This window comes from Plasmodium inui (assembly GCF_000524495.1).
Source record: "Plasmodium inui San Antonio 1 unplaced genomic scaffold supercont1.29, whole genome shotgun sequence".
Classification (NCBI taxonomy): Eukaryota; Apicomplexa; class Aconoidasida; order Haemosporida; family Plasmodiidae; genus Plasmodium; species Plasmodium inui.
The window spans coordinates 25,666-52,986 of record NW_008481863.1 but is presented as its reverse complement, the minus strand read 5'-3'; the positions used below and the strand labels follow the sequence as shown (position 1 = coordinate 52,986).

At 43.9% G+C, this 27,321-nt stretch overlaps 5 protein-coding genes across 5 annotated transcripts in view; 2 read left to right on the top strand and 3 right to left on the bottom strand.

The window, feature by feature from the left end:
* Nucleotides 1–1,403, bottom strand: part of C922_04770 (hypothetical protein) — a gene marked incomplete at both ends in the record, with an annotated part of 9,023 nt that extends 7,620 nt beyond the window's left edge. The window contains one exon of the mRNA XM_008820349.1: nt 35–1,403. Coding sequence (XP_008818571.1) covers nt 35–1,403 — 1,369 coding nt within the window. The remainder of the gene's footprint in view (nt 1–34) is intronic.
* A 4,225-nt stretch (nt 1,404–5,628) lies between these two features.
* Nucleotides 5,629–14,934, top strand: C922_04769 (hypothetical protein; the record flags this gene model as incomplete). Its single annotated transcript, XM_008820348.1, has 2 exons — nt 5,629–5,679; nt 5,815–14,934. The coding sequence occupies 2 exons, from the start codon at nt 5,629–5,631 to the stop codon at nt 14,932–14,934; spliced, it is 9,171 nt and encodes a 3,056-aa protein (XP_008818570.1).
* Nucleotides 14,935–15,576: 642 nt separating this feature from the next.
* On the bottom strand, nt 15,577–16,500 carry C922_04768 (hypothetical protein; the record flags this gene model as incomplete). The annotated part of the gene is made up of 2 exons (XM_008820347.1): nt 15,577–15,966; nt 16,216–16,500. 2 exons carry the CDS (start codon nt 16,498–16,500, stop codon nt 15,577–15,579), a joined length of 675 nt encoding a protein of 224 aa, XP_008818569.1.
* A 927-nt stretch (nt 16,501–17,427) lies between these two features.
* C922_04767 (hypothetical protein) lies at nt 17,428–19,544 on the top strand (the record flags this gene model as incomplete). Its single annotated transcript, XM_008820346.1, has 9 exons — nt 17,428–17,464; nt 17,653–17,972; nt 18,086–18,203; nt 18,359–18,500; nt 18,637–18,679; nt 18,859–18,986; nt 19,115–19,164; nt 19,314–19,378; nt 19,500–19,544. 9 exons carry the CDS (start codon nt 17,428–17,430, stop codon nt 19,542–19,544), a joined length of 948 nt encoding a protein of 315 aa, XP_008818568.1.
* Nucleotides 19,545–20,096: 552 nt separating this feature from the next.
* Nucleotides 20,097–26,576, bottom strand: C922_04766 (lysine decarboxylase; the record flags this gene model as incomplete). Its single annotated transcript, XM_008820345.1, has 1 exon — nt 20,097–26,576. The coding sequence occupies one exon, from the start codon at nt 26,574–26,576 to the stop codon at nt 20,097–20,099; it is 6,480 nt and encodes a 2,159-aa protein (XP_008818567.1).
* Nucleotides 26,577–27,321: the final 745 nt, after the last annotated feature.

The window sequence follows — 27,321 nt, the reverse complement described above, 5'->3', positions numbered from 1 at the left end:
TCTAATCTTTCTTCATCATCATCTTCGGGTGAACCGGCTAAATTTCTAAGCCTTCTACCATTTGAACCACTTCCACCGTTGTTTCCGCTAGATTGATCTCCTTGAGTTCCGCTTCCTCCGCTTCCACTTGGGTCAGGTCCATCTACTTCTAATCTTTCTTCATCATCATCTTCGGGTGAACCTGCTAGAATCCTAAATTGTCTACCCTCCGTGTCAGTTCCATCATGATTTATGATTCCATCTCCATCATCTCCATTTATGTCTGAAGAACCATTATCTGGTGAAATATATTCTTCTCGTACAATTCCAAGCTGTCTACTATTCCGACGACATACATCACTGACTCGCTGATTCTTTCTTCCTTCTGCACCTTTTCCCATTGCACAGGAATAGGACGCATGATTCTGTTCTAAGAGGATTCTAAACTGTCTATACTTCTTACTACTTGCACCATCCTTCCCTCCTAATATTTCGTCGTCTCCTCTTATGCTATCCATCTTATTGGTAGAACGATTTTGTTTCTCATCATTCTCTTGCAAGATCCTGCAATTAATAGACTTTCTTTTTTTTTTTTCTTCATTTTCTTTGTATTTTTTTTCTTCATATTGTTTCTCTTTTTCTTCTTTTAGTTTCTTCCCCTTTTCCGGATCTTCCATGAGTTCGTATATATATGGTAGTGAAAGTATCCTGCTTGTTCTTCTCTTTTTATTACGTTCCTCCCGGGGATAAAATACTGTATAACCATTTAGCAGTGGGGGGTTTTTCTTGGGGTCATTGTCATCCTTGTATTTATCATCCTTCTGCTTATTCCCTTCGCCGTCCTTATTGGCCTGTTTAAACAGCGCCCTTCTGTTCCATAACCTCCTGCCTGACATTTTCGGTGACATTCCCCTGATGTCTCCTCCAAAGGGGTCCATTTTGCACCTCATTTTATCCCATGTCGATTTGTAATCCTGTTGGTGTGCTCCTCCTTCTAGCCATTCGTCCAGAATGACTCCACCATTTGTGATACCCTCACTATTGATAATTCCGACACGGTCAGAATGGGTGCAGTGAAAAGAAAAAAGCTCTTCATCTTTGGTTAAATATCCATTTCGAGAAAGCACATAAGGGTAATAAAAAAAATTCTTGTAAATTTTATCTTCATCCATAAATGTATATGCACCACTATCTGCTACATTTTCCCGGGGGGAAAGATTCGATCTGGGGGTAGCTCCTATCGTGAGAAAAACTTCCAACATGTTGGTCAACTTACGTTTCACTTGAGCACATTCGTCAAGCAATTTAGAAAAGAGAGAGATAATCCGCTTCACAATTTTCCCATCCAGCGTAGGTGCATTTTTTTCTTTTTCATTTTTGTAAAAATCGTCCTTATCACTGCATGCGCAGCTGTTGTTCCTCATCCTGACTAGCGCTGATGCGAAGGGTTTAGCGCAACTTTTTCCCCCAGAAAAAGTCACCCCATTGTAACACAAAGTAAGGTTACTTTGGTCAAGTGCGCATATTTTGTCATCCTTATTTTTATGTCCCTTGATATGACCATTTGCACTTAGCGCCACCGCCTTAGGACAATTCTCCGGTACACCACTGCTACTACTGTGCAATGGAAATCCTGCTGGAAAGGTTGTCAGCGTTTTTTGTTCGGGGGCGCACCACGCCAAGTAAAGCCTTAATGCAGCTGATTGCGACTGGGCAAAAGAATTGGTGTGTGCATTTCTTTGCCCCTTTCTTATGGAAAAATATTCCAAGTACTGAACCGCCAGAAGGAAAAAAGAAAATAACGTCACACTTTTCAGGTATGCAATATCCCACATGGTTCCGTGCAAATAGAAGGAGAGAGAAGTTTTTCGAGAAAGGTTTTAAGATTTAGGGTTTAGATATGGTGTTTATGCAGATGTTCACTTGTTTCGTTCAGATGTTTCGTTCAGATGTTATGTTCAGTTGTTCTGTTCAGATGTTTTGTTCAGTTGTTTTTTTCAGTTGTTTTTTTCAGTTGTTTTTTTCAGTTGTTTTTTTCAGTTGTTTTTTTCAGTGGTTTTGGTCCTCGGGCGTTTTGCCACTTGGCCGCATGCAACTTTTTGTTGCTTAATTTCTAAGGTTCCAATTAAAAGGAATTGTCAACCGACGAATCGAACTTTTTTTCTATTTTGAATGATACATTTTTGTACCGACTTAATGTGTACTCATTTTACAATTCCACTTGGCACAGTTTTGCCATTGCACTTGGCACTATTTTGCAAGCGCATCCGTTTGACGCACAATCGAGAATGTCGTTGCTTCCCAAATGTTCTTCCACTTGCCCGGCCCCGTCGCCCAAGTGGCTCAATTATACAATGGTGCGAATGCGTGCATTTGGCACTGTGTAGACAGTTAAAAGGACCCTAGGGGGTGATGAGATAAGCCCAACTTAGAATAATCACTAAGAGGATTTTCTCAAATGCCTTCATTTTTCACAGAAGAATAAAACAGGTTAAGCAAAAAAAAAAAAAAATAAAAATAATCAACGGGGGGACGTGCATGCAGCGTCTCTATTTTGGCGTAGAACCGGTTAACCCTCGGCAAGAAAGGGATATGGGGATGAGGAGCTTTCCTACTTAAGATGTATAAAAAGGGTCATTCGACACTACCCATTTCCGATTATCAAATCGTCAATTTTGCAAAGCACTTAAGAGATTTCCTTTCCTATTATTGAATTCTTTGAAATGATCACATCGTTGCACTTATTTCACGAGCGTGGAGGAGCGCTCTCAAATATGCGATCACCGGAGGAGTTGTTCCTTTTGCCATTTTTCATGACTTTTTTTAGAGGCCCTATATTGCATACATCGTCGATTAGCCACAATTTGGATGCCTCCTCAACATTTTGTGTCCCCTCTGTGATGCTCCCATTTGGCTGCAACAATTCTAACGTGTTACGAGGCGCACGCTTGGGGAAGAAGAGAATACATGCAAACACACGTTGCATGATGAACGCCGATGATGCCTCGAGGGAAGAAGCCATGTGGTTCATTTTTCCGAAGTCAATTATTTTATCACTTTCCTTATGGAAGCGTTTTTCTCATGCATGTCCTTAACTTGGAATTGCTTCGACTCATCGGAGGTGGTGCACGGCCAAAAATGCCAGCAGAATAGAGCGACTCAAAGATTCCCCCCAAATGAAGAACTAAGTGAAAACGGCTCCTCTTAAAAAAAAGAAAAAAAATTCGAATTTATGCCAAGTTGAGTTAATTTAATTCAATTGAATTTAATCCAATTCAATTTAATTTAATTTGATTTAATCCAATTTAATTTAATTCAATTTAATTTTTTTTTTTTTTTTTTTTTTTTTTTTCCCTTGATAAACACCCCGGTTCGCTACACATTCCCATTATACGCGACACTTGAAGGGAAATTTCACAGGAGTCACTCCATGTGTTGTTCAGCAACGCGTGAAGAGGCGCAATTGAGGGGAATACCAATTTGGGGCAACAGTTAAAGTACATGCCTTCACATCTGTAGCCCCGCGCGATGAAAGTATATACCCTAAGATGGGCAAAACAGTGGGGGGGGTATTATATATATCACCACAGGGGCTCTTCACAGAAAGGTGTTATGAACCAACACAATTGGGAATTTCCATTTCCCCACTGTTTCGCTTTCCCCACCTTTTGTGACTTTCATCCAGCCTCCATTTTGGGCAAGCATTTGTCCCCAAGTCCGCAAAAATGAATGCGTAAATGAAGTACTCTGCGAAGGGGGTGAAACCTGCCTCCGTAAGGATTACTCCCTCAATGAGCATCTGCAAGTGAGAGATACTTAACCGCGTATGGCTATCCATGAAGGACTGTTCCTTACGTTATCCTCGAATGAAGGTCGTCACCCTGTTCGTTTCACAAATTTAAAATGATTTATTTTACCACTGTGCATAGGTTGGATCCTTTAAAAATGAGGCAACCCACCCGGGGTATTTCTTTCTCTTTAAAATGTGCCCTCGCGGAGGGGGAAAATACAGTATGGGTAATCATACACACATGAGGACAGGACCGCGCAGAGTACCAGCCTCTGGCACAGCCCTAATAATTCGATATCTACTTCCCCACCGTGGGAACATTTTTAAAAACGCTAATCATTGCGCAGGGTGCCCCGTGCACGAGGGGAAAAAACCTTCAATGCATAGTTGTAGAAGAACAAGGTTGGGAAACTGGGCGAGAGCCTACTCCCCCCCAATACCCCACATCATCATCCTTCTTGCATAGTATATCTCCTCGATCGTGAGTCTCCCTTTAGCACGGATAAGCCGTGCAAACTGAGTCTTGTTTTCCTTTCCCGTTCGCGGCATATCCTTTCTTGCATTTATCTTTACCTACCTAAAGTGCAAATATCAATTGGGGGGTCTCAACCACGCGCATAGATTCAGGCCAATTTGCGGAGGCCCCAAAATTGTACTCCCCAGTTTGTTGAACGCCGTAGGGGAAAAAAGTCATAAATATGGCATTTTTTTCTTTTTTCCCCATAAAATGGAGGTCCCTTCTTTTAAAGTTTGCTATACAGCTGCATAGGCAGCACATGCAAGTATAGTTACTATTTCTTTCAATTTTTTTGCTTAATTATGCGTGATGTTGGTTCATTTTGTTCATGGGTTAGGCCGTCCCAGCGGTGTACTTTGCAGTTATGCCAATTTCTCTTCCACTGGGGAGTGCACCTTAAAGGTAGTTGTGCTTATGGGAAAATGGCATAAAATCGTAGAGCCAGGTAGAGTCCCTTCTGTTGACGCATTCTCCTACCGTTTCATCACCCTTCCTATTAGCGTTGCCTGGGGAGCACTCCGAGGGTTACACTATATGCCCCTCCATACCACGGATATATATTTCGGAGCACATATATATTTAGCCCGGAAATAAAGGTGCTCCTTTAAATGCAAACTTGTACGCGGTTCCTTTCATTCATCAAATTGGCAGAGCCACATTACAGGGGAATTTCATATGGATGATCACATGAACAGTTTTTTTTTCTTCTTTTTCTTCCTCTAAAGAAAAAAAACGCGTACGTATATGTATATATAATATATATCTGTATAATATCTACCTTTACATAGCGCATACGCTCATGTAACCCTTTTGTACGTTGCCGCGGATGGCTATGAAAGAATTGCTTCTCGCCCACGAGTTGGTTACTATTCCGAATGGGCCTCAACCCAGAGGAGCATTCCTAACCGAAGTCATTTTGCGAGGGTTCCTTTTTGTGGCCACCAATACAGCCACACGCATCACACCTACCACATGTATGTACGCACGAACTGGTATATGAATGGCTTGCATAATGTATACCTCTATACGTGTATGTAACTGCCCCTTTGTACGCATATTCTATGCTAGCACAAATAATGGCCCACGCAAGTGAGAAACCTTTTTAACACCATCTGAAAGATAAGCAGAAAAAAAACACTTCTTTTCTTGGCGAATACTCCTTGGTTTATAATCATAGTGTTTTCTTTCCCGTGTTAAGAAGCCACTGCGAAAAAGCAAGCGAGAACAGAGCACATACAAGTGTACCTCGCATCAGGAGGGGCATACACAGATATGTTACTCCCCCGAGCAGGTAGATTCTTCCTTGCAAACCTACTAAGATAGCGCCCTTTCCCCATCTGAAATGAGCGACCATGAAGGCCAAGAACAGCCCGCGGAAGATCGCTCGAACAAGGTAAGAAGCGGGAGTGCTGCACATGTGGAGCGCGCCGCACGTGCACGTTGAGTGGTCCGTGGTAATTCTGTAGATCGAGCTGTTTGCCTACCCCCTGATAACCACTTGTCGTATTTCCTCCCACCACCACCACAGGGCGAACAGCAGGAAAACGGAGAAGCCTACCATGACCCAATTAAAAGTTACACCAGTAATTACGAAAATGGCCAAGCGAAAAACGCAAAGAACGACTCACCCCCAGTGATAGATAACGATGGCATGACGAGAGGCCCAATACCCAGCGCTGGAATCCCGCCACTACCCAGTAACATGAACCTCCTTAGTAACCTCCAGGGTCCCCCCAACAACCTATATTACAACATCGCTCAGTACGGAATGAATCCAAATTTGATGGAGTTGTCGGAAAAGGGGAAGAACGGCCCCACTTCATCACCTCCCGCTGCGTCAGGAGCAGGAGCAACGGGGCCCAGCTTCGTGCACGGCATGAATTCGTTTCCTCCAGGAATGTCGAACTTGCCACCCAACATGCTGAACATGCCGCCGCTTATGAGCAGCCTCCCCCCAAACATGGCCAATCTGCCGCCAAACATAGCGAACATGCCACCCAACATGGCCAATCTGCCGCCCAACATGCCGTCCAACATGAACTATTTGCCACCCAATATGAACCCCCTCATGCCCAACATGATGAATCTGCCCCCTCCTCCCTTCATGATGAAAATGAAAAACCAAATGAATGGTGCTGGACCGGGGATGAATGGTATGCCGTATTACTTTCTCCCCAATGGGCCACACATGGGAGGCTACACACAAACAGGAATGGACGACATGACAGACCCGTTTGGAAACAATATGAGCCACCTCCCCCCACCGATGTACCTTAACGAAAGCGGAGGAGCGGAAGATTATTATCCGTACAGGAACGATGAGGAGGACTACATGGGAGGAGAGAGGCGACACCACGCAGAAGACATGCACGATGAATACATATCTCGAAGCGAACGAAGGAAAAGAAGAAGAAGGAGGAAATATTATGACGAAGAAAGCTATTATACCAAAACGAAATATAGCCAAATGGAAGAAAAAATAGAGAAGACCGTCGAGAAGGAGGTCACTATTCCAGAGCCGACTGAATTTAACATAGTGAAAGAAAAGGCACGAAAATGGAAAATGATAAATAGTAAAAAATATTCAAAAAAAAAAAAATTTGGAGTAATGGAAGAAAAAGAAGAAATGCCATGTGAGCATCTAAGAAAAATAGTCAAAGAACATGGCGACATGAGTAACAAAAAGTACAGATATGATAAGAGAGTATACTTGGGTGCCTTGAAATATGTGCCGCATGCTGTTTTTAAGCTTTTAGAGAATATCCCCATGCCTTGGGAACAAATTAAAAACACAAAGGTGATCTATCACATCACTGGGGCGATTACCTTCGTGAATGAAATCTTCGTCGTCATAGATCCTCTTTACATTGCTCAGTGGGGAACCATGTGGATCATGATGAGAAGGGAAAAAAGAGATAGGAAACATTTCAAAAGAATGAGATTCCCCCCCTTCGATGATGAAGAGCCTCCACTGGACTACGCAGATAATATTCTAGATATAGAACCCTTAGAGTGCATACAAATGAAGTTAGACAAAGATGAGGACAGAAGTGTTATCGACTGGTTTTATGACTCCAAACCTTTGCTCTATAATCGGAATCACATCTTAGGAACTAGCTATAAAAAGTATAAACTAAGTTTGGAACAAATGGGGGTCCTCTACCGATTAGGAAATCAGCTATTTAGCGATTTTCAGGACGATAATTATTTTTATTTGTTCAATTTGAAATCCTTCTACACTGCCAAGGCGTTAAATATGGCCATACCCGGTGGACCAAAATTCGAACCCTTGTACAGAGACATCTACGAAGATGACGAAGACTGGAATGAGTTTAATGATATTAACAAAATTATTATACGCCAACAGATTAGAACGGAATACAAAATTGCCTTCCCCTATCTGTATAATAATAGGCCCAGAAAAATTGCTGTTAGTAAGTACCACTCCCCTATGTGTGTCTATATCAAACTGGAAGACATTGATCTCCCCCCGTTCTACTTCGACCTTATTATCAACCCCATTCCATCGTACAAGATCGGAAGTTTTGATAACCCAGAGAGGGAGAAAAAACATCTGGACGATTTTTATCTCATTTTTACAAGAAAGGAGATACACTACCATAAGGTGCTTCCCCGGGGAAGACACGGGACCAACTCTAGTCACTCTAAAAATCGGGGCAGGGAACATTCCAGCGATGACAGCGCTAGAGAGTATAGTAGTCATGGCAGCGCTGCGAGTAGTGACCGAGAAGGAAGGACAGCCCATTCCAAGCGAAGAAGTGGTAGGGCTAACAAAAACGAGAGGGGAAAGTACCCGAGAGGAGGACGAACCAAGCGAGGGGATAAACGTGACTCCAGGCGGGACAGAAAAGGTGACTATCACTCCAGCCAGGATGTGACTCTGTCAGATGGATCCCACGATGACCGCCACGGGGATGATCGTCACCGGAACAGCGAAAGGACAACGTACAGGAATGGCGGCGGTAAAAGTAGTGGAAGGGCCAGCGAGAGGGGAAGCCAGCACCACCGCAGCAGCGAAGACAACAGCGACACGAACGTCTACAGCAGCAAGTATAAAGACGAGGACCAGGTAGACAATAGCACGATAGAGAACTACTCGGGGGATAACAGCTCCAGGACGGGCTACGCCAGGGGTGGCAAGAAGAGGAGGAACCCCTACGATGGGGATGAGCGTGGCGATAGCGACGAGGATTATCGAGAAGAGGATAACCACGACGAAGGTAACCGCGACGAGGATGATCTTGACGAGGATGATCGCGACAACGACATCCGCGATGACGGTAACCTCGACGACGGCGAAGGCACGAAGAACCGCTCGGGGGAGGATAAGCGCGGGACGAAGCAACTCGAAACCAAACGGGAAGAAGCCACAACTCCGAGTAAGCTCAAAATAGTAGTCAAAAATGTGCAGTACGGAATGCTGCCCCTGCTACATGAGTATCCTCTCTACACGGAAAGAACCATCAATGGAATTCAACTCTACCATGCTCCCTACCCATTTAACAAAAAGTGCGGCTACACAAGGAGAGGAATAGACATCCCCCTCGTGCAGTCCTGGTTCAAAGAACACATATCGACAAAGTACCCAGTCAAGGTGAGAGTGTCCTACCAGAAGCTACTCAAATGTTGGGTGTTAAACCACCTACACTCGAAGAGACCAAAAAGTATGAAGAAAAAGTATCTATTTAGAATATTTAAGAGTACGAAATTTTTCCAGTGCACAGAAATGGATTGGGTGGAGGTAGGTCTCCAGGTATGCAGACAAGGATACAATATGCTCAACTTGCTAATCCATAGGAAGAATTTGAATTACCTTCACCTGGATTACAATTTCAATTTGAAGCCAGTCAAAACGTTAACCACCAAGGAGAGGAAGAAGTCTCGTTTTGGTAACGCCTTTCATCTTTGCAGAGAAATCCTAAGACTAACGAAATCGATAGTAGATTCGCATGTGCAATATAGGCTTGGAAATATCGATGCGTACCAATTGGCCGACGGAATACAGTATATATTTGCCCATGTGGGGCAACTGACAGGAATGTACAGATATAAGTACAGACTTATGAGACAAGTAAGGATGTGTAAAGATTTGAAGCATTTAATTTATTACAGGTTTAATACGGGGTCCGTGGGGAAAGGTCCTGGTTGTGGATTGTGGGCACCTCTGTGGAGAGTGTGGATTTTCTTCCTCAGAGGGGTTATCCCGCTTCTAGAAAGATGGCTGAGCAATTTACTGGCGAGACAATTCGAGGGAAGAGTCTCCAAAGGGATTGCCAAAACGGTTACCAAGCAAAGGGTTGAAAGCCACTTCGATTTAGAACTCAGAGCAGCTGTCATGCATGATATAATCGATATGATTCCTGCTGGACTGAAAAATAATAAAGGGAAGGCTAGACTCATTTTGCAACATCTTAGCGAAGCATGGAGATGTTGGAAAGCCAACATCCCTTGGAAGGTCGTCGGGTTACCTCTCCCAGTGGAAAATATGATCATCCGATATATTAAGCTCAAGGCAGATTGGTGGATTAACGCTACTTACTATAACAGGGAGAGGATTAAGAGAGGGGCGACGGTAGACAAAACGGTGTGTAAGAAAAATCTAGGTAGACTAACCAGACTCTGGCTCAAAGCAGAACAGGAAAGGCAGCATGAATACTTAAAGGATGGTCCCTATGTCACTGGAGAAGAAGCCGTCGCGCTCTACACCACGGCAATTCACTGGTTCGAATCGCGTAAATTTACGCACATTCCTTTTCCTCCACTGAATTATAAGCATGACACGAAGCTTCTCATTCTGGCTCTGGAGAAACTCAAGGAAACCTTTACCGTTAAAAATAGACTTAATCAATCACAGAGGGAAGAGCTAGGGTTCATAGAACAGGCCTACGACAACCCGTATGAGACGCTATCTAGAATAAAAAGGCACCTACTCACCCAGAGAGCATTCAAAGAAATATCCATCTCGTTCCTAGACCTCTACACACACTTAGTACCTGTGTACGAAGTGGACCCATTGGAAAAAATTACAGACGCTTACCTAGACCAATATCTCTGGTATGAGGGAGACCTAAGAAATTTATTTCCCAATTGGGTCAAGCCGTCCGACAACGAACCGCAGCCATTACTAGTCTATAAAATGTGCCAGGGGATAAACAATCTGCACAACATTTGGGAAACAAAAAACAATGAATGCCTCGTAATGCTGCAAACACAGTTCAGTAAAATATACGAGAAAATCGATTTGACGCTGCTGAACAGATTGCTACGTCTGATTGTGGATCACAACATTGCGGATTACATAACCGCGAAGAATAATACAAATGTTACCTTTAAAGACATGAACCATATAAACTCCTTTGGGATTATTCGAGGACTTCAATTTTCTTCTTTCGTTTTTCAATACTATACCATTATTATCGACTTACTCATCCTAGGGTTGACGAGAGCGTACGACATTGCCGGTCCCTACAACGATGTTAACCCATTTCTCAGCTACCAGAATGTGCGAGTGGAGACGAGGCATCCGATCAGACTCTACTGCAGATATGTAGACAAGATTTGGATCCTCTTCAAATTTTCGAATGAAGAATCGAAAGATTTGATTCAGAAATTTTTAACAGAAAATCCGGACCCAAATAATGAAAACATCGTTGGGTATAATAACAAGACGTGCTGGCCAAGGGACTGTCGAATGAGAAAAATGAAGCATGATGTTAACCTCGGCAGAGCAACATTCTGGGAGATTCAAAATAGGATCCCCCGATCGTTAACTTCGCTAGATTGGGATCATTACAACACCTTCGTAAGCGTTTATTCGAAGGACAATCCCAATTTACTCTTCACCATTGCCGGATTTGAAGTCCGCATTCTCCCTAAAATAAGGCAACTGTCATACGGCATTAACATGTACACCTCGTACATAAACGAGTATGGAAAGAAGGACCAAAGTAAAGAAGCTTCCTCCACCACAGATGCAGATCAACCCGGGGGAGGAGAAAAAAACGTGATCATATCATCCAGCGAAAAGGAAGGCACGTGGAAACTGCAAAACGAAGTTACCAAAGAAATAACCGCAGAGGCGTACCTAAAAGTGTCAGAAAATAGCATGAAACGATTTGAAAATCGAGTCAGGCAAATTTTAATGTCGTCTGGAAGCACCACGTTTACCAAAATTGCAAACAAATGGAACACCACCCTCATCGGATTGATGACCTACTTCAGAGAGGCTGTCTTAGACACAGAAGAGTTGTTAGACCTCTTGGTAAAATGTGAAAATAAAATACAGACCCGTATAAAGATAGGTCTAAATTCGAAGATGCCTTCTCGTTTTCCCCCCGTGGTGTTCTACACCCCTAAAGAATTGGGTGGGCTGGGAATGCTCTCCATGGGGCATATATTAATCCCAGAGTCGGACCTACGTTATATGAAGCAAACGGACAGCGGGAAAATTACCCATTTTAGAGCCGGGCTCTCCCACGAAGAAGACCAGCTTATCCCTAACCTATACAGATACATTTCCACCTGGGAGAGTGAATTCCTAGAGAGCCAACGAGTATGGTGCGAATACGCACTAAAAAGAAACGAATGCCATAATCAAAATAAGAAAATCACGTTGGAAGATTTGGAAGACTCTTGGGACAAAGGTATCCCCCGAATTAACACTCTGTTTCAGAAAGACAGACACACTTTGGCATACGACAAGGGGTGGAGAATAAGGCAGCTATTTAAGCAGTATCAACTTATTAAGAGTAACCCCTTCTGGTGGACCAATCAGAGACACGATGGAAAGCTGTGGAATCTGAGTAACTATCGAACAGACATGATTCAAGCCCTGGGAGGGGTTGAAGGGATACTAGAGCATACGCTATTTAAAGGAACCTTCTTCCCCACATGGGAAGGATTATTTTGGGAGAAAGCCAGCGGGTTTGAAGAATCTATGAAATATAAGAAGTTAACTAATGCGCAGAGAAGTGGACTGAATCAAATTCCCAACAGAAGATTTACCCTGTGGTGGTCCCCAACAATCAATCGTGCAAATGTATACGTAGGGTTCCAAGTGCAGTTAGACCTAACAGGTATATTTATGCATGGCAAAATTCCCACCCTGAAAATATCGCTGATCCAGATATTTAGAGCACATCTGTGGCAGAAGATTCACGAATCGCTAGTTATGGACATATGTCAAGTGTTCGATTTGAATTCGGACCTTCTCGAAATCGAAACGGTGCAGAAGGAGACCATCCACCCGAGGAAGTCCTATAAAATGAATAGCTCCTGTGCGGACATTCTCCTCTTTGCCAATTACAAATGGGGCATTTCCAAACCGTCTCTACTCTCAGATGAGGATAACATTTTTCTGAACAATTTGGAAATTAAATCGAACAGTTCGATAGCCCTGGGGTCTTATCCTTACACGTCCAACCAGTACTGGATTGACATTCAGCTCCGATGGGGAGACTTCGATTCCCATGACATTGAGAGGTACAGCCGAGCCAAGTTCCTAGATTACACCACAGACAATTTGTCCATATACCCTTGCCTCACGGGGGTCCTAATAGGAGTGGATTTGGCATATAACCTATACTCTGCGTATGGCAACTGGTTTAACAATCTCAAACCGTTGATGCAGAAAGCGCTGCAGAAAATTATTCAGTCGAATCCGTCTCTCTATGTACTGAGGGAAAGAATCAGAAAGGGGCTTCAACTATACTCCTCTGAACCAACAGAACCGTACCTGAATACTCAGAATTACAATGAGCTTTTTTCTTCGCAGACCATCTGGTTTGTTGATGACACCAACGTTTATCGAGTTACCATCCATAAGACCTTTGAAGGCAATCTTACTACGAAGCCGATTAATGGCGCCATCTTCATTTTGAACCCCAAGACAGGACAGCTCTTTTTAAAAATTATCCACACGTCTGTATGGATTGGACAGAAGCGGTTATCTCAGCTAGCCAAATGGAAGACAGCAGAGGAAGTGGCCTCCTTAATTAGATCTCTCCCTATAGAAGAACAACCAAAACAAATTATCGTAACAAGGAAAGGAATGCTAGATCCGTTGGAAGTCCACTTGCTAGACTTCCCCAATATTATAATCAAAGGAACAGAGTTGAATCTCCCATTTCAAGCCTTACTAAAGCTGAACAAAATAGGAGACCTCATATTAAAGGCAACCCAGCCACAAATGCTTCTATTCAATTTGTATGACGATTGGCTAAACACAATTTCGTCCTTCACCGCATTTAGTAGGCTAATCCTGATACTTAGAAGTTTACACATAAACCCGCAGCAGACGAAAATTCTCTTGCAACCGAATAAGAACATAGTAACGCAGCCACATCATATCTGGCCCTCTTTCAACAATAACCAGTGGATTAATTTAGAAGTCCAACTGAAAGATCTAATTCTTAACGACTATGCGAAGAGAAACAATGTACACATCGCCTCGCTAACTCAGAACGAAATAAGGGACATCCTGCTAGGTATGGAAATAACCCCGCCATCTATACAGAGACAGCAAATTGCAGAACTGGAAAAGAGCAATTTAGATAATATAGAACAACAAATGAAGGTTACGACGTCCAAGACGACCACGAAGCATGGAACTGAAATGATCGTCTCAACATTATCCCCTCATGAACAGCAGACATTCACAACAAAGACGGATTGGAAAATCCGATACCTTGCGAACAACTCCCTACTCTTTAGAACCAAAAATATTTATGTCAATAATAGTTCGTTAAAGAGTGTAACTCAAGAAGGAGGAAACAGCGGCGTGAATACCATCAGCTCCATCAACGATTACACTTACGTCATTGCCAAAAATTTACTTGAAAAATTCATTTGCATTTCCGATTTGAAAATACAAATTGGAGGCTTCTTGTATGGTTCCTCACCACCTGATAACTCCTATGTGAAGGAAATCAAATGCATTCTTATTCCCCCCCAAATTGGAAACTACCAATCTGTTACGCTTTCAAATTATTTGCCCTCGAGTAAATATCTGGACAATTTAGAACTCCTCGGATGGATTCACACCCAGACGACCAACTGCTCCAACACGTCCAACCACTTAACGACGTACGACATGGTTGCACATTTGTCATTTCTGCAAGAGTGTAAAGTCAGGAAGAAGAGAAAAGCAGATGGAACAGGGGGAATCTACTCCGATGACGACATCACAGCTGAGGATAATGCGAATGACGACAGTGGAGACTTCTCCAAAATATGGGACAAAAACAACACGATTATTCTTACATGTTCATTCACTCCTGGTAGCTGTACCATCAATGCTTACAAATTAACTGATGATGGATACATATTTGCCAAGAGCAAACAAAATTCAGCTGATCTGTATGCCTATCCGAATGCCACTAATCTGTATGAACAAGTTCAGATTCTACTATCCAATGTCTTTGTTGGTTTCTTTCTAATCCCTGATGATAACATATGGAACTACAATCTGATGGGTATCAAATTTAACAATAATCAGAAATATTCCGCGCTGTTAGACATGCCGCAACCCTTTTACTCCGACATACACAGGCCCAACCACTTTCTCCAGTTTTCCCTGCTTGACCAGCACGACGGGGATGAGGCGGACGTCGAGACGTCGTTCATTTGAGGGACAGCCTGTGCAAAAAAGGGGCATATTTTTCCCACATCCTAACGTGGTGCCCTCCTACTCATCATTTTTGTATGCACCTTGTATATTATATGTTTATGTACGCAAGGTGGTTTCCCCTGCCTGTGTTGCTGCCCCATTTTTACCCACCCCCTTTTTATTACAACTTCGCCAAAAAAAAAAAAATACAGCCAAAAATAGGGTAGTCTCTACAGCGAGACCCAATTAAAGGAGCTTCCCCTCCTGTCGTCTAACTAATTAGAAAAAGGTTATGAATTTCAAATGAGGCGGGGACGTACACTTAGCCGCTATCCCCCCCAATGGGACAATGCAAATAAATGCAAACTAGCAGAAAAAAAAATCATATAAAAAATAAATAAATGAATGATCCAAACAATGAAACTTGCAAAAGGATTGCCATAAAGGCAGCAAAATTATTCTCCTATGGGTACGCCCTTCTTTTGCGAACCCTGCGCAGATGGGCTGTTAACATGGTACCTCTTCGGGAAGGCTTGGACAAGTGAGTCACTTCCCTGCCAGGAGTTCCTGCCGCTAATTCAATGATGGAAAAAAAAAAAAAAAAAACACTTAGGTGTGCCCTCCGTTTTTACTTCAGTTATTTTTAGTCCCCCTCTCCGCACTCTAAGTGCTGAGAACCTTCTTCCTTTTGGTGTTGTTTAAAATATCGGCTACTGCTGGCTCTTCCGTTTTTCTCTTCTTCGACACATCTTCGTTCACGGTGATTTCCTCTTCTTCCTCTATACTGCGTAGTGAAAACTCTAAAAATTCATCGAAGGTACTGTGCGGCGTGGAGCACGTCCACCTTAAGTTCTTCGCCAACACGGAGACGCAGAAGTAGTTGTTTATGTCATTTTGGAGAATATTCTTCTGATGCATCTCCAAATTGTTCACCTGATAGTAATGCTCGTATATGGGGGCAAAGTTGAGGAGCTCCCCGGCGTCTACATTTTGGTAAAGCTGGCGGGAAAACTGGGTGAAGTTTTTTATTTCAAGGCATTTGGAGCAGTAGGCCTAAAAGGAAGGGGGGGGAGAAACGTGTACGAGGTGTGCGCGTTAACGGCATGTGAACTGCACCTCATTTGAGAAGTGCAACTCTTTTGCGACGTGCAACTCATTTGTGAGGTGCCTATTATGGGTATACCCCCTCCACACGGTAGGGGTCACACAAACTGGGCATATGCAATCGCCCAGATGCCGAAGCGGAAGTAATAATTCCATGTTCTCCTTTTTTCACTTGCCCCGCCTCTGCGTCACACGAACCTCTATCCTGCGAAACAGAAACGTCGTATTGTTCACGTCAATCTCATAAGCAAGAAACGGAGTGAAGACATCAATTTGCGCCGAACAGACGTCACACTTCCTCTTCCTGTTCTTTAACTCCATCAAAGTCTGCCTCAACTTTCTTTTTAACTCTTTGGAAAAAATGTTAAAAATTTCGTACACCGTTTTTTTCATGGGGAATATTTTCAGTTCAAACTTTAGCCTCCTCTTGTTCAGGTGATTAACTGAAGCTTTTAATTTTTCTTTTATAATTCGCTCATTCATTTTGGGGTACTGGGATTGACATTAGCTCATGGAGGGCATCAAGCCTCTTCCTTGTGGTGACGCTGGGGAAACTAACGGAACAGTACGCTCGGTGAGGATACATAAGAGCATCCATTACATACTCATGGTAGAGAGGGGTATTGAATTCTTTCTCCTAGCCCTGGTTAGCAGTTGGTCATTACTGACCGTTGCTGGGAAAAGGCGCTCGCAGGAAGTTTTCAAATGGCAAATGTAACGAAGCATCGTCAACCAGGGAAAGAGCAAACTACCAAAGGGATGGATGACACGGTTCTAATGGCGTTCGCTTCAGCTTTCGGGGGTTGCCTCAAAGGATGTTGCTCATTTGGAGAATCTCCTTCTCTAAAAATGGTTCACTGTAAAAACTAAGTTGGGGTGACTTTTTCTACCTCCATAGGGTTCTCTCACTCCGTTTTGTCGGTTAATACAACGGGTAAGGTGTTGTCGCCTTTGCTTTATTTATTATTTATTTATTTTTTTCCCGCATTCTCGTGGCTTCGGCGGGTCAGCGGTAGATCTTTTTTTTTTTTTTTTTTTTTTTCCGTCGAAAGGAAAGTTCCCATTCCTACCCACTTCTTCCTGTTCACAATAATGAGCATGCCCAACTTGCGATAAAATTCACAAAATGAGAAAAAAAACGCATAACAAAGCGCTTTCACACTGGAATTAAAAAGAAAGGAAAACCCTAATTAACAGGACCGCATTGCATGAAAGTACCCCCTTTTAATCATGGCTCTGTTACCAAGGATATACAATTTTCCCAATTTTTTAAAGCCATAATTTTTTTTTGCCTTTATGCTGCAATATCGCATCGAAATTGCGAACCTTTAACGAGTTAAAAATAAAATTGGTCAAATTGTTTCGAGTCTCCCCTGTGCTGTCATACATAAATCCATTGTTCAAGGGAAGATGAAAACCTTAACCGAGGCGGAACAGAAGTTTCTCAGTAATATTTTTTTGCTTCAATATAAACTGTGACAAAGCAGTCTGCTTCCCTTCCGCATGAGCATATATGCACACGTATATGTGTCTGTTGGGGGGGTGATGACACATGCGAGACGCGCAGGCACTATGGGTATCACTACCCACTTTCCTACTCTGCACACACCCGCATTGCCCACTCCCTTTGCTCAGATCACGACTGGGTAAACGACAAAAAATGGAAACTCTACTTAAGCAATTTATATCCCTTCCCATCTATACACAATATCGAGAAATACAAGAAGAAATATTTTCAGAAGAATGTCGACAAGAACCTCGATGTGAATGCCAGTTTTGGGACTGAAGCCGTTAAGGAGGAAACGCCGCAGCCCCCCAATTTCCAAGCGCACGGCAACAAGGGTTACACTTACGGCGGGCACGTTCCCCTGGTGACGTTTTTCTTCAGCGCGTTCGTCCTATGCGTCAGTCTCTTTTACTTTGTGTTGCTGTCCCTGAATTTGAGTTTGTACAAGGTAGGGAAGGTAGCAGCGACGCGGTAGTAATCTCATCGTTGCATTGCGCTGTCGTTGCATTGTCCCGTCGTTGCAACCACCTTCACCTCCGCTTCCCCAACCCCCCTCCGCAGAAAATGGGCACCTTCATGAGTCTGTCCTACTTCTGCGCCTTCCTGAGTTTGCTATACACGGACTACAAGACGCAGAGGCACAATTTTTCCCTCGTGCAGTTCTTCTCGAGCGAAAAGGGTACGGCTATAGACGCAGTCAGAAATGGGCCCAAAAGAGGACACCACGTGGGAAAAAATAATTTCTTATCATTATCACGTAGCTTCCCCCCAATTTAATCAAAAGTGTTGTCCCTCCGCCCCTCTATCCATTCTGTGTTTCCTTTTTTTTTTTAGGCCAGTACTTGTCCTACTCCATGATATTGTTTTTCATCAAAGACGCCGTGCTGATATTTTTGCCAATTTTTTTTACCCTCTTAATTAGTTCGTACTTAATGTATAAACAAATTAAGTCCCATTTCCCCCCCGCAATTCAAAGGTAATGTGTACCGTGCAAGCAGGGAATAGATGCTCACAGATGCGCGCAGAGGCACAGCAGCGCGACATGGTGACATGTCTTTTTACAATTAACCATTCTGGCCACATTATTTTTCCCTTTGGCACCCTGCTCACAGGAATCACCATCTTAACAAAATTGTGTCCTACTTGGATCATACGGTAAAGATATGTTTGTGTGCCGCTAGATGTGGTACCAACCAAATGCGACGATGAGCTACTTTCGAAGAAGGAAACTCCTTTGAGAAGTGTCATTTGTCTGGCCTTTCTCTGCTCTCACCCATTTTCATCTTGCTCCATATCTTCTACTTCTTCCCTCCTCCTTCCCCCCCCTTGAGCAGATCCTGAATGTCTACATGATGCGAGCCAACATCGAAATCTACAATTTAGTTTTCATAATCATTTGTCTCTTCCTGAAAAGAGTTAGTCTCCTGAATTTAATCATTTACCTCCACTTCTTCAAGCTCAAGTAAGGCCAATCGATTTTCAAATAAAGAGGAGAACCCACCAGGGAGGAAGGATAAAAATGTCTTTCATTTTGTCATTCTTGCCAAACGGCCATCTTAAAAAAAAATATTCTTCTCCTATCCTACTTAGGTATAGCTCCTCGGATTCGTATTTCCACGCCTGCTACGCGAAGAATGGAGGTACGCCTGTCCATCCCGGTTTCGGAATGTGTATATATGGCAAGGCGCGGCTTTTTAACATCTTTCCCCGACGCCCAGGGTAGTCACACATTTAACTGCCCACCTTAACGCCCATTTTAATGCCCATTTCCCCTCCGTTTCCCCCCCAGAAATGATCAGGCAGTGCTTGTCGCACCCCATGGTCCCCAATTCCCTTCTGAACATATTCAACAAGGTAAATACCGAGGGGAATACACCCCGATGATGCGAAGTTTAAACCCGTTAGGCTATGCGCCCTAGGGTACCCATGAACACTCATCAGACTTTCCTTTTCAACCCCCTTGTACCCCTCGCAGGTGTCCCACTACTTTAACACCTACCTCAGTTACAGACGCAGGTAGACGGCGTGCAACTGTTTGGATTACTCTTATGTATAACTCCCCACTTAAGGATTATCCCTTTTTTTTTTTGAACAATAATAATTTTTTTTATGTAAAGAAAAAAAACTATACATCATTACGTTACCATTAAGTTAATTTAAAAAATGAATAGGAAAAAAAAACAAAGAGTTTACGAAAGCAATTGTGTCCAAGTTTGGCCTGCCGGCCCGCGAACAATATTGTCGAAATTCCATATTTACCATGCAGTACTGTCTTCTGGTCACCTTTCTTTTCATCCACGTACGTTTTTACAAAAGGGAAAAATCGTGATATAAAAATGCGAAAAAACAAGGGAAATTTTTTTTTTTTCGTCACAAATGAGAAGGCGTGACAATTCCGCTTATGCTACTAAAAAGGGTAGACACACACACACAGGCACAGAGACATAGAGTCACAGAGTCACATGAAGTTACAGAGGCAACGTCTTGACGAAAGGACATGCGCATCCCGAGTATGGATAATACCTCGCGTCGCCATGAACGCTCCCCTCCTTTACCTACACTCACACTGTACCTACTCAAAGTCGCTGTTCTTTCCTCCGTCGTAGCTCCCGGGGTGCCTGCCCCCCTCGCCACCATTAGAATACACATTATTCAGGGACATTTCCATTTCGAAGGAACTGCCGTTCATTTCGGAATTGGTCAGGGCACACTCCAGGAAGAAATTACCCTCCTTATGAATAAACGTGTCATCGTCCACATGTGTTATCAAATTATTTATGTAGCTATTATTGTTAAGCGAGTTTAACTTCCTCATGCAGTTCTTCTCCAATTCGTTGTTTTCTCTATCTGCAGAATTTAGCTTCAGGTGTTCTTCATCATAGTGAAACTCATTTCCACAAAAGGCTACTTCACCTTTTCCCTGCGTGTTTGGGGTTCCATTATTGGCATCATTTCCATTCACGTGTATACGGGCATCAACTCGGCTTCCTGCTCTCCTTGCACTGCCACTGACGTCGTCACCACCACTAATGATGTCGCTGCTACGTGGTAGGTGAATCTCCGGAGTGAGTCTGTTCTTCGAGAAGTTGTCACCACCAGTTTGGTCGTCCACGCTTATCTTGTCTATGTCTTCCTCACTAATAAAAATTTCTCTTTTTAAGAGTGCTATTTCATTTGAGCCATTCTTCTCCGACTCATTTCGACTGTTCATTTCCTTCACTTTGTGCACCTCTTGGTCATTTTTTTTCTCATTTTTTTCCCCAGACCGAGTAGTATTATCGTTGGCCTTTTCACTCCCGCTGAGCCCACTGGAACTCTTCCCGCTGGCGTGGCTGTGGGTTCTCCTTTTGTTTAGGCTCTCGCTGGATTGGTAATTCTCCGAGGAGGCCATACCGCTGCCTTGCGCGCTAGAGCCATTGCCCCTTCCTCTCGCAACTCCCGCGTTATTATTGTCCCTTTTACTGCTACCCCCCGCTCCTTCCAGTTCATTCCCCTTCTTGCTCGAACCGGAGCAGTACGAATAGTCTTTAGTGTCCGGATAACTGAGGGGCCTGTTCGAGTGACTTACACCCGATGGACGCTTTCTCTGCATCTTCATGCTCAACTCACTTTTCCCTAACTGATTGCACATAACAGGGTTCGACTGCCTGATCTTTGGAATGAGGCCACGACCACCCCCATCCTCCTTATACCTGTCGTCTTCACTTCTATCATTTTCTGTCGCCTTCCTCACGCAGTGCATATCCGACATGGAATTCGCCTGGTTGAAAGTGTTCACCGTGACGTCACTCTGTGCGTTGCTGCTGTCATCAGTGCGGCGGTTACAGTCGCGATGGCAGTTTCGGTTACGGTCACGGTTACGGGTACCCTTTTGTTGTAGCCCCTTTCCCCATTTACCGCCTTTCTTCTTCGCGTTGTAACTTCCACTGTCTATTCCCACGTTTTGAGCCTTGCCACCCTGCCTTATTTCCTCTGCTGCCGAGGTGCTCTCACCGTCCTCGTCGGGCATAGTCGTGTCGCCATCGCTGTTGGTATTATCATCCGCATTCTCTTCGCCAATCTCTTCCGCATTACTTGCCTCCCTCTCCACAGCGGCTATATCCCGGCCTGATGATGCCCTTTTGGCGGAATTCTTCTTTTTCCCCTTCTTCGTAACTCTACCATTCGAAGCTCCTCTTTGGAGTTGTCTTCCCCTGCCGTGCATATGGTCCTCGTTCCTGCCTTCACTCGCGAAGTCATCTGTGTCTTCTCTCTTGTGGGGGATGCAATCCGCTTGGCCCCTTCGCTTGACAAGCTCCGTCTGGCTGCTCCTCCCTCCACCGCAAGATTTACACCCCCTGCACTTCTTCCCCTTCTTGTGCTTGGGCACTGATGGGGAGGGATCATCCCGATAGCGATAATTGGCCGAGCTCCTGCCACTTCCGCAACGGGTGTAGGCTTTCCTGCCCCGAACAATTAACACATTTTCTTTTATTTTACTAACGAGAGAACTATTCTGGTCGTACTTCATCATATCGTTTGAGAGGTGGTAGTAGATGTTCGTCAGTCTCTGGTCAGCGCGGGTCGCTTCCCTCCCATGAGATGATTCTTTTCCCCGCGACTTGACGAAGCTGCTCTCGGACAAACTGCCAACCGTGGGGTTGAAAATGGTCTTCTCATTGTTCATTCCGCTTACACCCTGGAACCCCTCCTCCCTGCTTCCCCTTCTAGCGTAGCTGCTAACACCTGCGCTGTTGGAGGTGCCATCCGACGTCCGGACAACACCTCCCTCGTTTCCACCCTTCGCACTTCCACCTTTGGCGCTTCCATTCGGGCCTTTCACCGCGCCGTCCCCCACTGCCGCTGCCTGCGGCAAGTTTGGAATGCTGGACATCGAATTGTTGTTTACACCGTCGTACGCACCAACGTGCAGGTGATGGTGGTTACCCTTTCCGTGGTCACTCCTCAGATTGTGCACCTGTACAAGATCCTCATAAGTATCACTAATGGCAGCATTATTTTCAATCGAGAAGCTGCCATTACACACATGCATCTTCTTCATCCTGCTCGTTTCATTGTCGTATATATAGAGGTGATACGAACTATCCATGTTCCTTCGTTTGCTCAAATTGGCATACTTCAATCTTTCATAGGTTTCCTTATCCATCTTGTGGTAGTAGCCATAGGGGTCGGAAGTTACCAGGTTGTAAAAATATTCTAGGATAAAATTGTAGAAGCATCTGAATCCTATGCTCTCATCATAACCATGTATCTCTTTAACACTAAGACCTGAGAGGTAGTCCACGATTTCTTGGCTTACCAACTGTCCTGGTACCAGCACGGGGAACCCTGGAGGGTATGGAATGATGAAACTAGCCGACACGATCAACTCACTTTGTCTTACTCGTTCTTTCAAGTCAGCCATTAAAATATATTCCACGTAATCTTCCTCATACGCTAAGTAGAAAGCCATCCTCAAATCTCCTTCCCTATTGAATACTCTCGAGTCAGAATATCTTTTCTTGAACAAGGGGTGGAATTCACTAAACTCAGACAAGTCGATGTAATTGGAAACTAAATTGTACACACTGTCGTTAAACTGGTTTAGGTCTCTCTCATTAAAGAGATTCTTCTTTTGGTCGAGCTCCTGCGATATTAGCGACAGACAACTTCTCAAGAAGAGACAAGAGGAACCGGTCGTCCCGATATTCGTTTGGAAGAGGACACTATTTATGGACGTCTTATTTATCTGGATGCCGTACTTATCCATTAGCCACTTCACCTTAAAGGTATCTCCATCTATTCCTGAGTACCCAGTGAAGAGAGTAATCCTTGTGGGGTCCAACACAAATTCATCTTCGCTCAACCAGGAGCACTCGAAGTATTCCAAAAAATTTTTCATGCCCGTTGAGTAGGAGGAACTGCTATAATGTCTATTATGCCTATCTTGTATAAAGCTTAGATTTTCATTTTCGCTGTTCAGGATGATGCTTCCGTTGTTGCTGTCGTCTATCGTTCCAGAGGTTCCGCCCTCCTTTCCGTTTCGCTCATCTCTGCGGCTTTTTCGTCTGCTCATTTTTACACTCCCACGGGGGTCATTATTACCAAAGTCGTTTAGGCCCCCCTCCGCCGCGCTATTGTTATTGGTGGAATCTCCCAACATGAGCGAATTGCGCACAACATGATTGGAGCACCCATTGGTCTCATTCACACATTCGTGAGACGATATGTTGCTACTCTGTATTCGCTGCTCATATTTTGTAACGCTTCCACCTTTCTTCCCCCTGCGCAGTGCTCTGGGACGCTGCTCCTTTGTAGTGATGCTTCCCCTACCCTGATTGTTTGACACACAGGAATACGTCCCATTAACACTCCCTTTCGAGTCGGTAGAATAACCCTCCTTGGTACAATTCTTCTTCCGTTTCATGTACAAATTATGACACTGTCTTAAACTATCTGGTATTAAATCCTCCGCATTGAGGGTTCGGAAATATCGAGAAATCATAGGATCCTCACTTAGTTCCTTTCTAATGAGGAAAGCTGCTTCCACTTGCTTCTCTACTAGGCCATATCCTTCCAATTCCATTTGAGCTCTCCCCGCATCTAACGTGGCCAATATTTGATAATTTGGCGAGGTCGACATATGGGTGTAGTATGCTTCCTTAAACGGGGTGTAGGCATGTGACTCGAAGTTATCGTCGCTGATCAGAATGACACTGCCTTGTCGGAGAGACGTCAACGATTTATGAATGGACTGCGTGGCATATACCCTCACTTTGTATTCAGACGGGTTCGGATACAACCTCGTTTTTAGAAGCTTCTCCGCTGATACCTCGTTTAAGCTCTTTATATTCCCAAACTTCCTCAGCAGCTTCTTATGCACCTTGTTATAAATCCTCTTCTGCTCTTGATTCCTCATTTTATCCGCAACGGTCATAGCCGTCCTGAACTTCAGTATGGGATGAAAACATGCGTAAGCAAACCATGCTTCGTCAAACAGGAAAATTAAATCAGGCTTGATGGCTAGGCATTCCTCTATGACCCTTTTCACGTTATACACAATTCCGTCGAAGGTGCAGTTGGTCAAAATTATCAATTTAACCAAGTGTAGCTTGTTACTATTTCTATATTCTAGAAGCGTCTTCTTAATTACATATATCGGTACTGCACCGTATATTCCGTATCTCGACACGGGGTAGGGATCTAAGTAGCATGGTAGGGCTTGACTTAGAACAAATCCATAATGATGCGATTTGTGGCAAGCTCTATCCACTAGGATCACATCTCCCGGCTTCACCAATGCCTGCATCACTATTTTATTCGAACTGGACGTTCCATTTGTGACGAAAAAACAGTACTTGCTCCCGTACGCCCGTGCAGCCATTATCTGTGCTTCTTTTAATGACCCATGTGGGTCTAGTAGAGAGTCTAGCCCTCCACAGGTGGCACTAGATTCCGCTTTAAATAAATTTACACCATAAAAATCAAGGAGCGATTGTATCCATCTGCTTCTTCTCACACTGTTCCCTTTGCTAATGGCTAGTGCGTGAAAGACCCCAATGGGCCTTTCGGCATACGCTTTCAAGGCGTTAAAAAAGGGCGTCTTTATCTTCTTTTTTACTCCATCCAGGATGGATTCGTGCAAATCGCTGTGGTCATCATGTGTGGTGAAAATCCTAATTATTTTGTTATTCACAGATTGTAGCTTATCCAGCGTGATGGAAGTGCACACGCAAAAAATGTCCACGGAGCTTCTAATATACGCGATGCTCTTAATCAGGATCACTAGGCTGTTAAACCCCTTCTTCATCTTCTCCAACGGCGCAGCCACCAGTTGTTCGTACCCCAGCACGAAGTTCCCTATATCGAATTTGTAGTCCTTCATAAGCAAGTTCGCTCCTCCCTTCTTGTGCTCATTGATCACAGTGCTTCGGCTGCTGTTAGGGTTGTTCGCGCAGTGGGCATTCCCACAGTGACCATTCCCGCCGCAGTAATTATTGCAGACGCTCCCATTGTTACCGTTGGAGCCACGATAGTTGGACAGAATCATGTTCCGCATGGCATCTCTGCTGTTGAAGGAAGAGCCGTTATGCACGCTGTGCGTGAAGGGGGGCTTCATCTGGGCGCCGCCGTTCACAATGCCGCACTTCAGCCCATAGGGAGACACTGCCCCGCACTTGTTGTTCATGGACTTCTCCGCACTGAAGTTATAAAACTCAAACCTTTCCCTCTTGTATTCCTCATCAATGGATAAATTGTCCACCAGAACAACAGACAAAATCTGCGAGTTTATTAAGCAAGCTAGGAGAGCCTCCTTCGCGTTACTCACCTCGATAATTTTGTATTCCAATTTTTTGTTATTATTTTGGTTGGACAGTCTGTTATTCTCATAATGCAGAATCTTGTTCAGTTCGCATGCCAAATCGGAGTTGTAGTTATTGCTGTTTTCATCTCTGCTAGAGGAAACTATGAGTGTGTAAAAAAAAGGATTTTCTTCGGTCGCTTTTCCTGTCGTTACGGACAAACTGGACAATGTTTCTCCGATTTTATTTGACACTTCTTTATATTTTTTATCATTTATTAGGTTTAAAATGTCTTGTAAATTGTTGGTTGCTTCTTCCCCCCAGTACACTTCCACTTCCATGAGACAATTTATTATGAAGTAAATCAGCTCTGCGTTTACATTGTTTACATACAGCATTAGTGCTTCCCATAATTTAATTCTCAGTGAACAAACATTCGTGGCGTTGTTAATATTTAGGTATTTTTCGATTTCTTCAATTCGGTCATATTTGTCTCTTTCTGTTTTTTCGTGCTGTTTCTTTTTTCCCTCCCCCCGGTTTGGTGCTAAGTGCTGGTGGTGAGGTGTATGTAGGTATGCCGAATTTCCAGCCCCATTTTCCCCGGGATCCACTGCGATATCGACTCCCTCACTTGTCACATCATTGCTCGTTATATAATCGTTTTGCATGCCTCCATTTTTCAGACACCTGTCTGCAGCACTTTCGCTCAGATCGTTGTAGTGCACTGAATTCTTGTCGCCATAAAAGATGGCATTGTTAGCAGAATTCATTTAAGAATTTTTTTTTTTTTTTTAACTCCGCGGAAATGGCCAAGAAGGGGGCTCACAGTTGTTCGCTCTGTGTGTATGGTGTCATGCGAAGCGGTGGCGTAAGCCTCTTCACCCATTCACATGTATTTCCGTGGCACCCGGTGTGTGTGCGTGTATGCGTGCGTGACCCTTCGAGGTTACCCGCGGTGTAGCCCTATCTATGCAGCACCGCTAAAAAACGCGTCCTCAGCGGAACATTCTGTCCTCACGTTTTCACAGAAGGGGGAGCACATAAACACGCAGGTGTCCACACAGGGTGGTTTGCACATCATTCGATTTGCACATGAGTCTCTTAGAGCATGAGTCGATTTGCATATGAGTCTATTTGCGCACGCACATAAATCGTTGCACACGTGGCCCCGCAGACTTTTCCCCTCGGCGAACAAAAAATTCATCAAAAGGTTGATCTTTTTATTCGTCAATTGTTCTCAGTTGGGTTGTGGAATGGCGCGGCGAAATTGCACAGCAGCTCCGGAGGCATCTGTCAGACGAAGACGCGAATGAAGGCGCAGTTGTCTTACATTGAAATTGGTCACATGCACAGGCAATAAATCTGTGTTTAAATTAAAGGCCGTTCGGTCAGGAAAAAATGGCAAAGTAACAAAACGAAAAAATTATATACGTGGGTTGTATGTATGCAAGTACCAGTAAATAAGCATATTGTTTTGCAGTTTCATATTTGTACAGTATTGCAAACGCTTATATG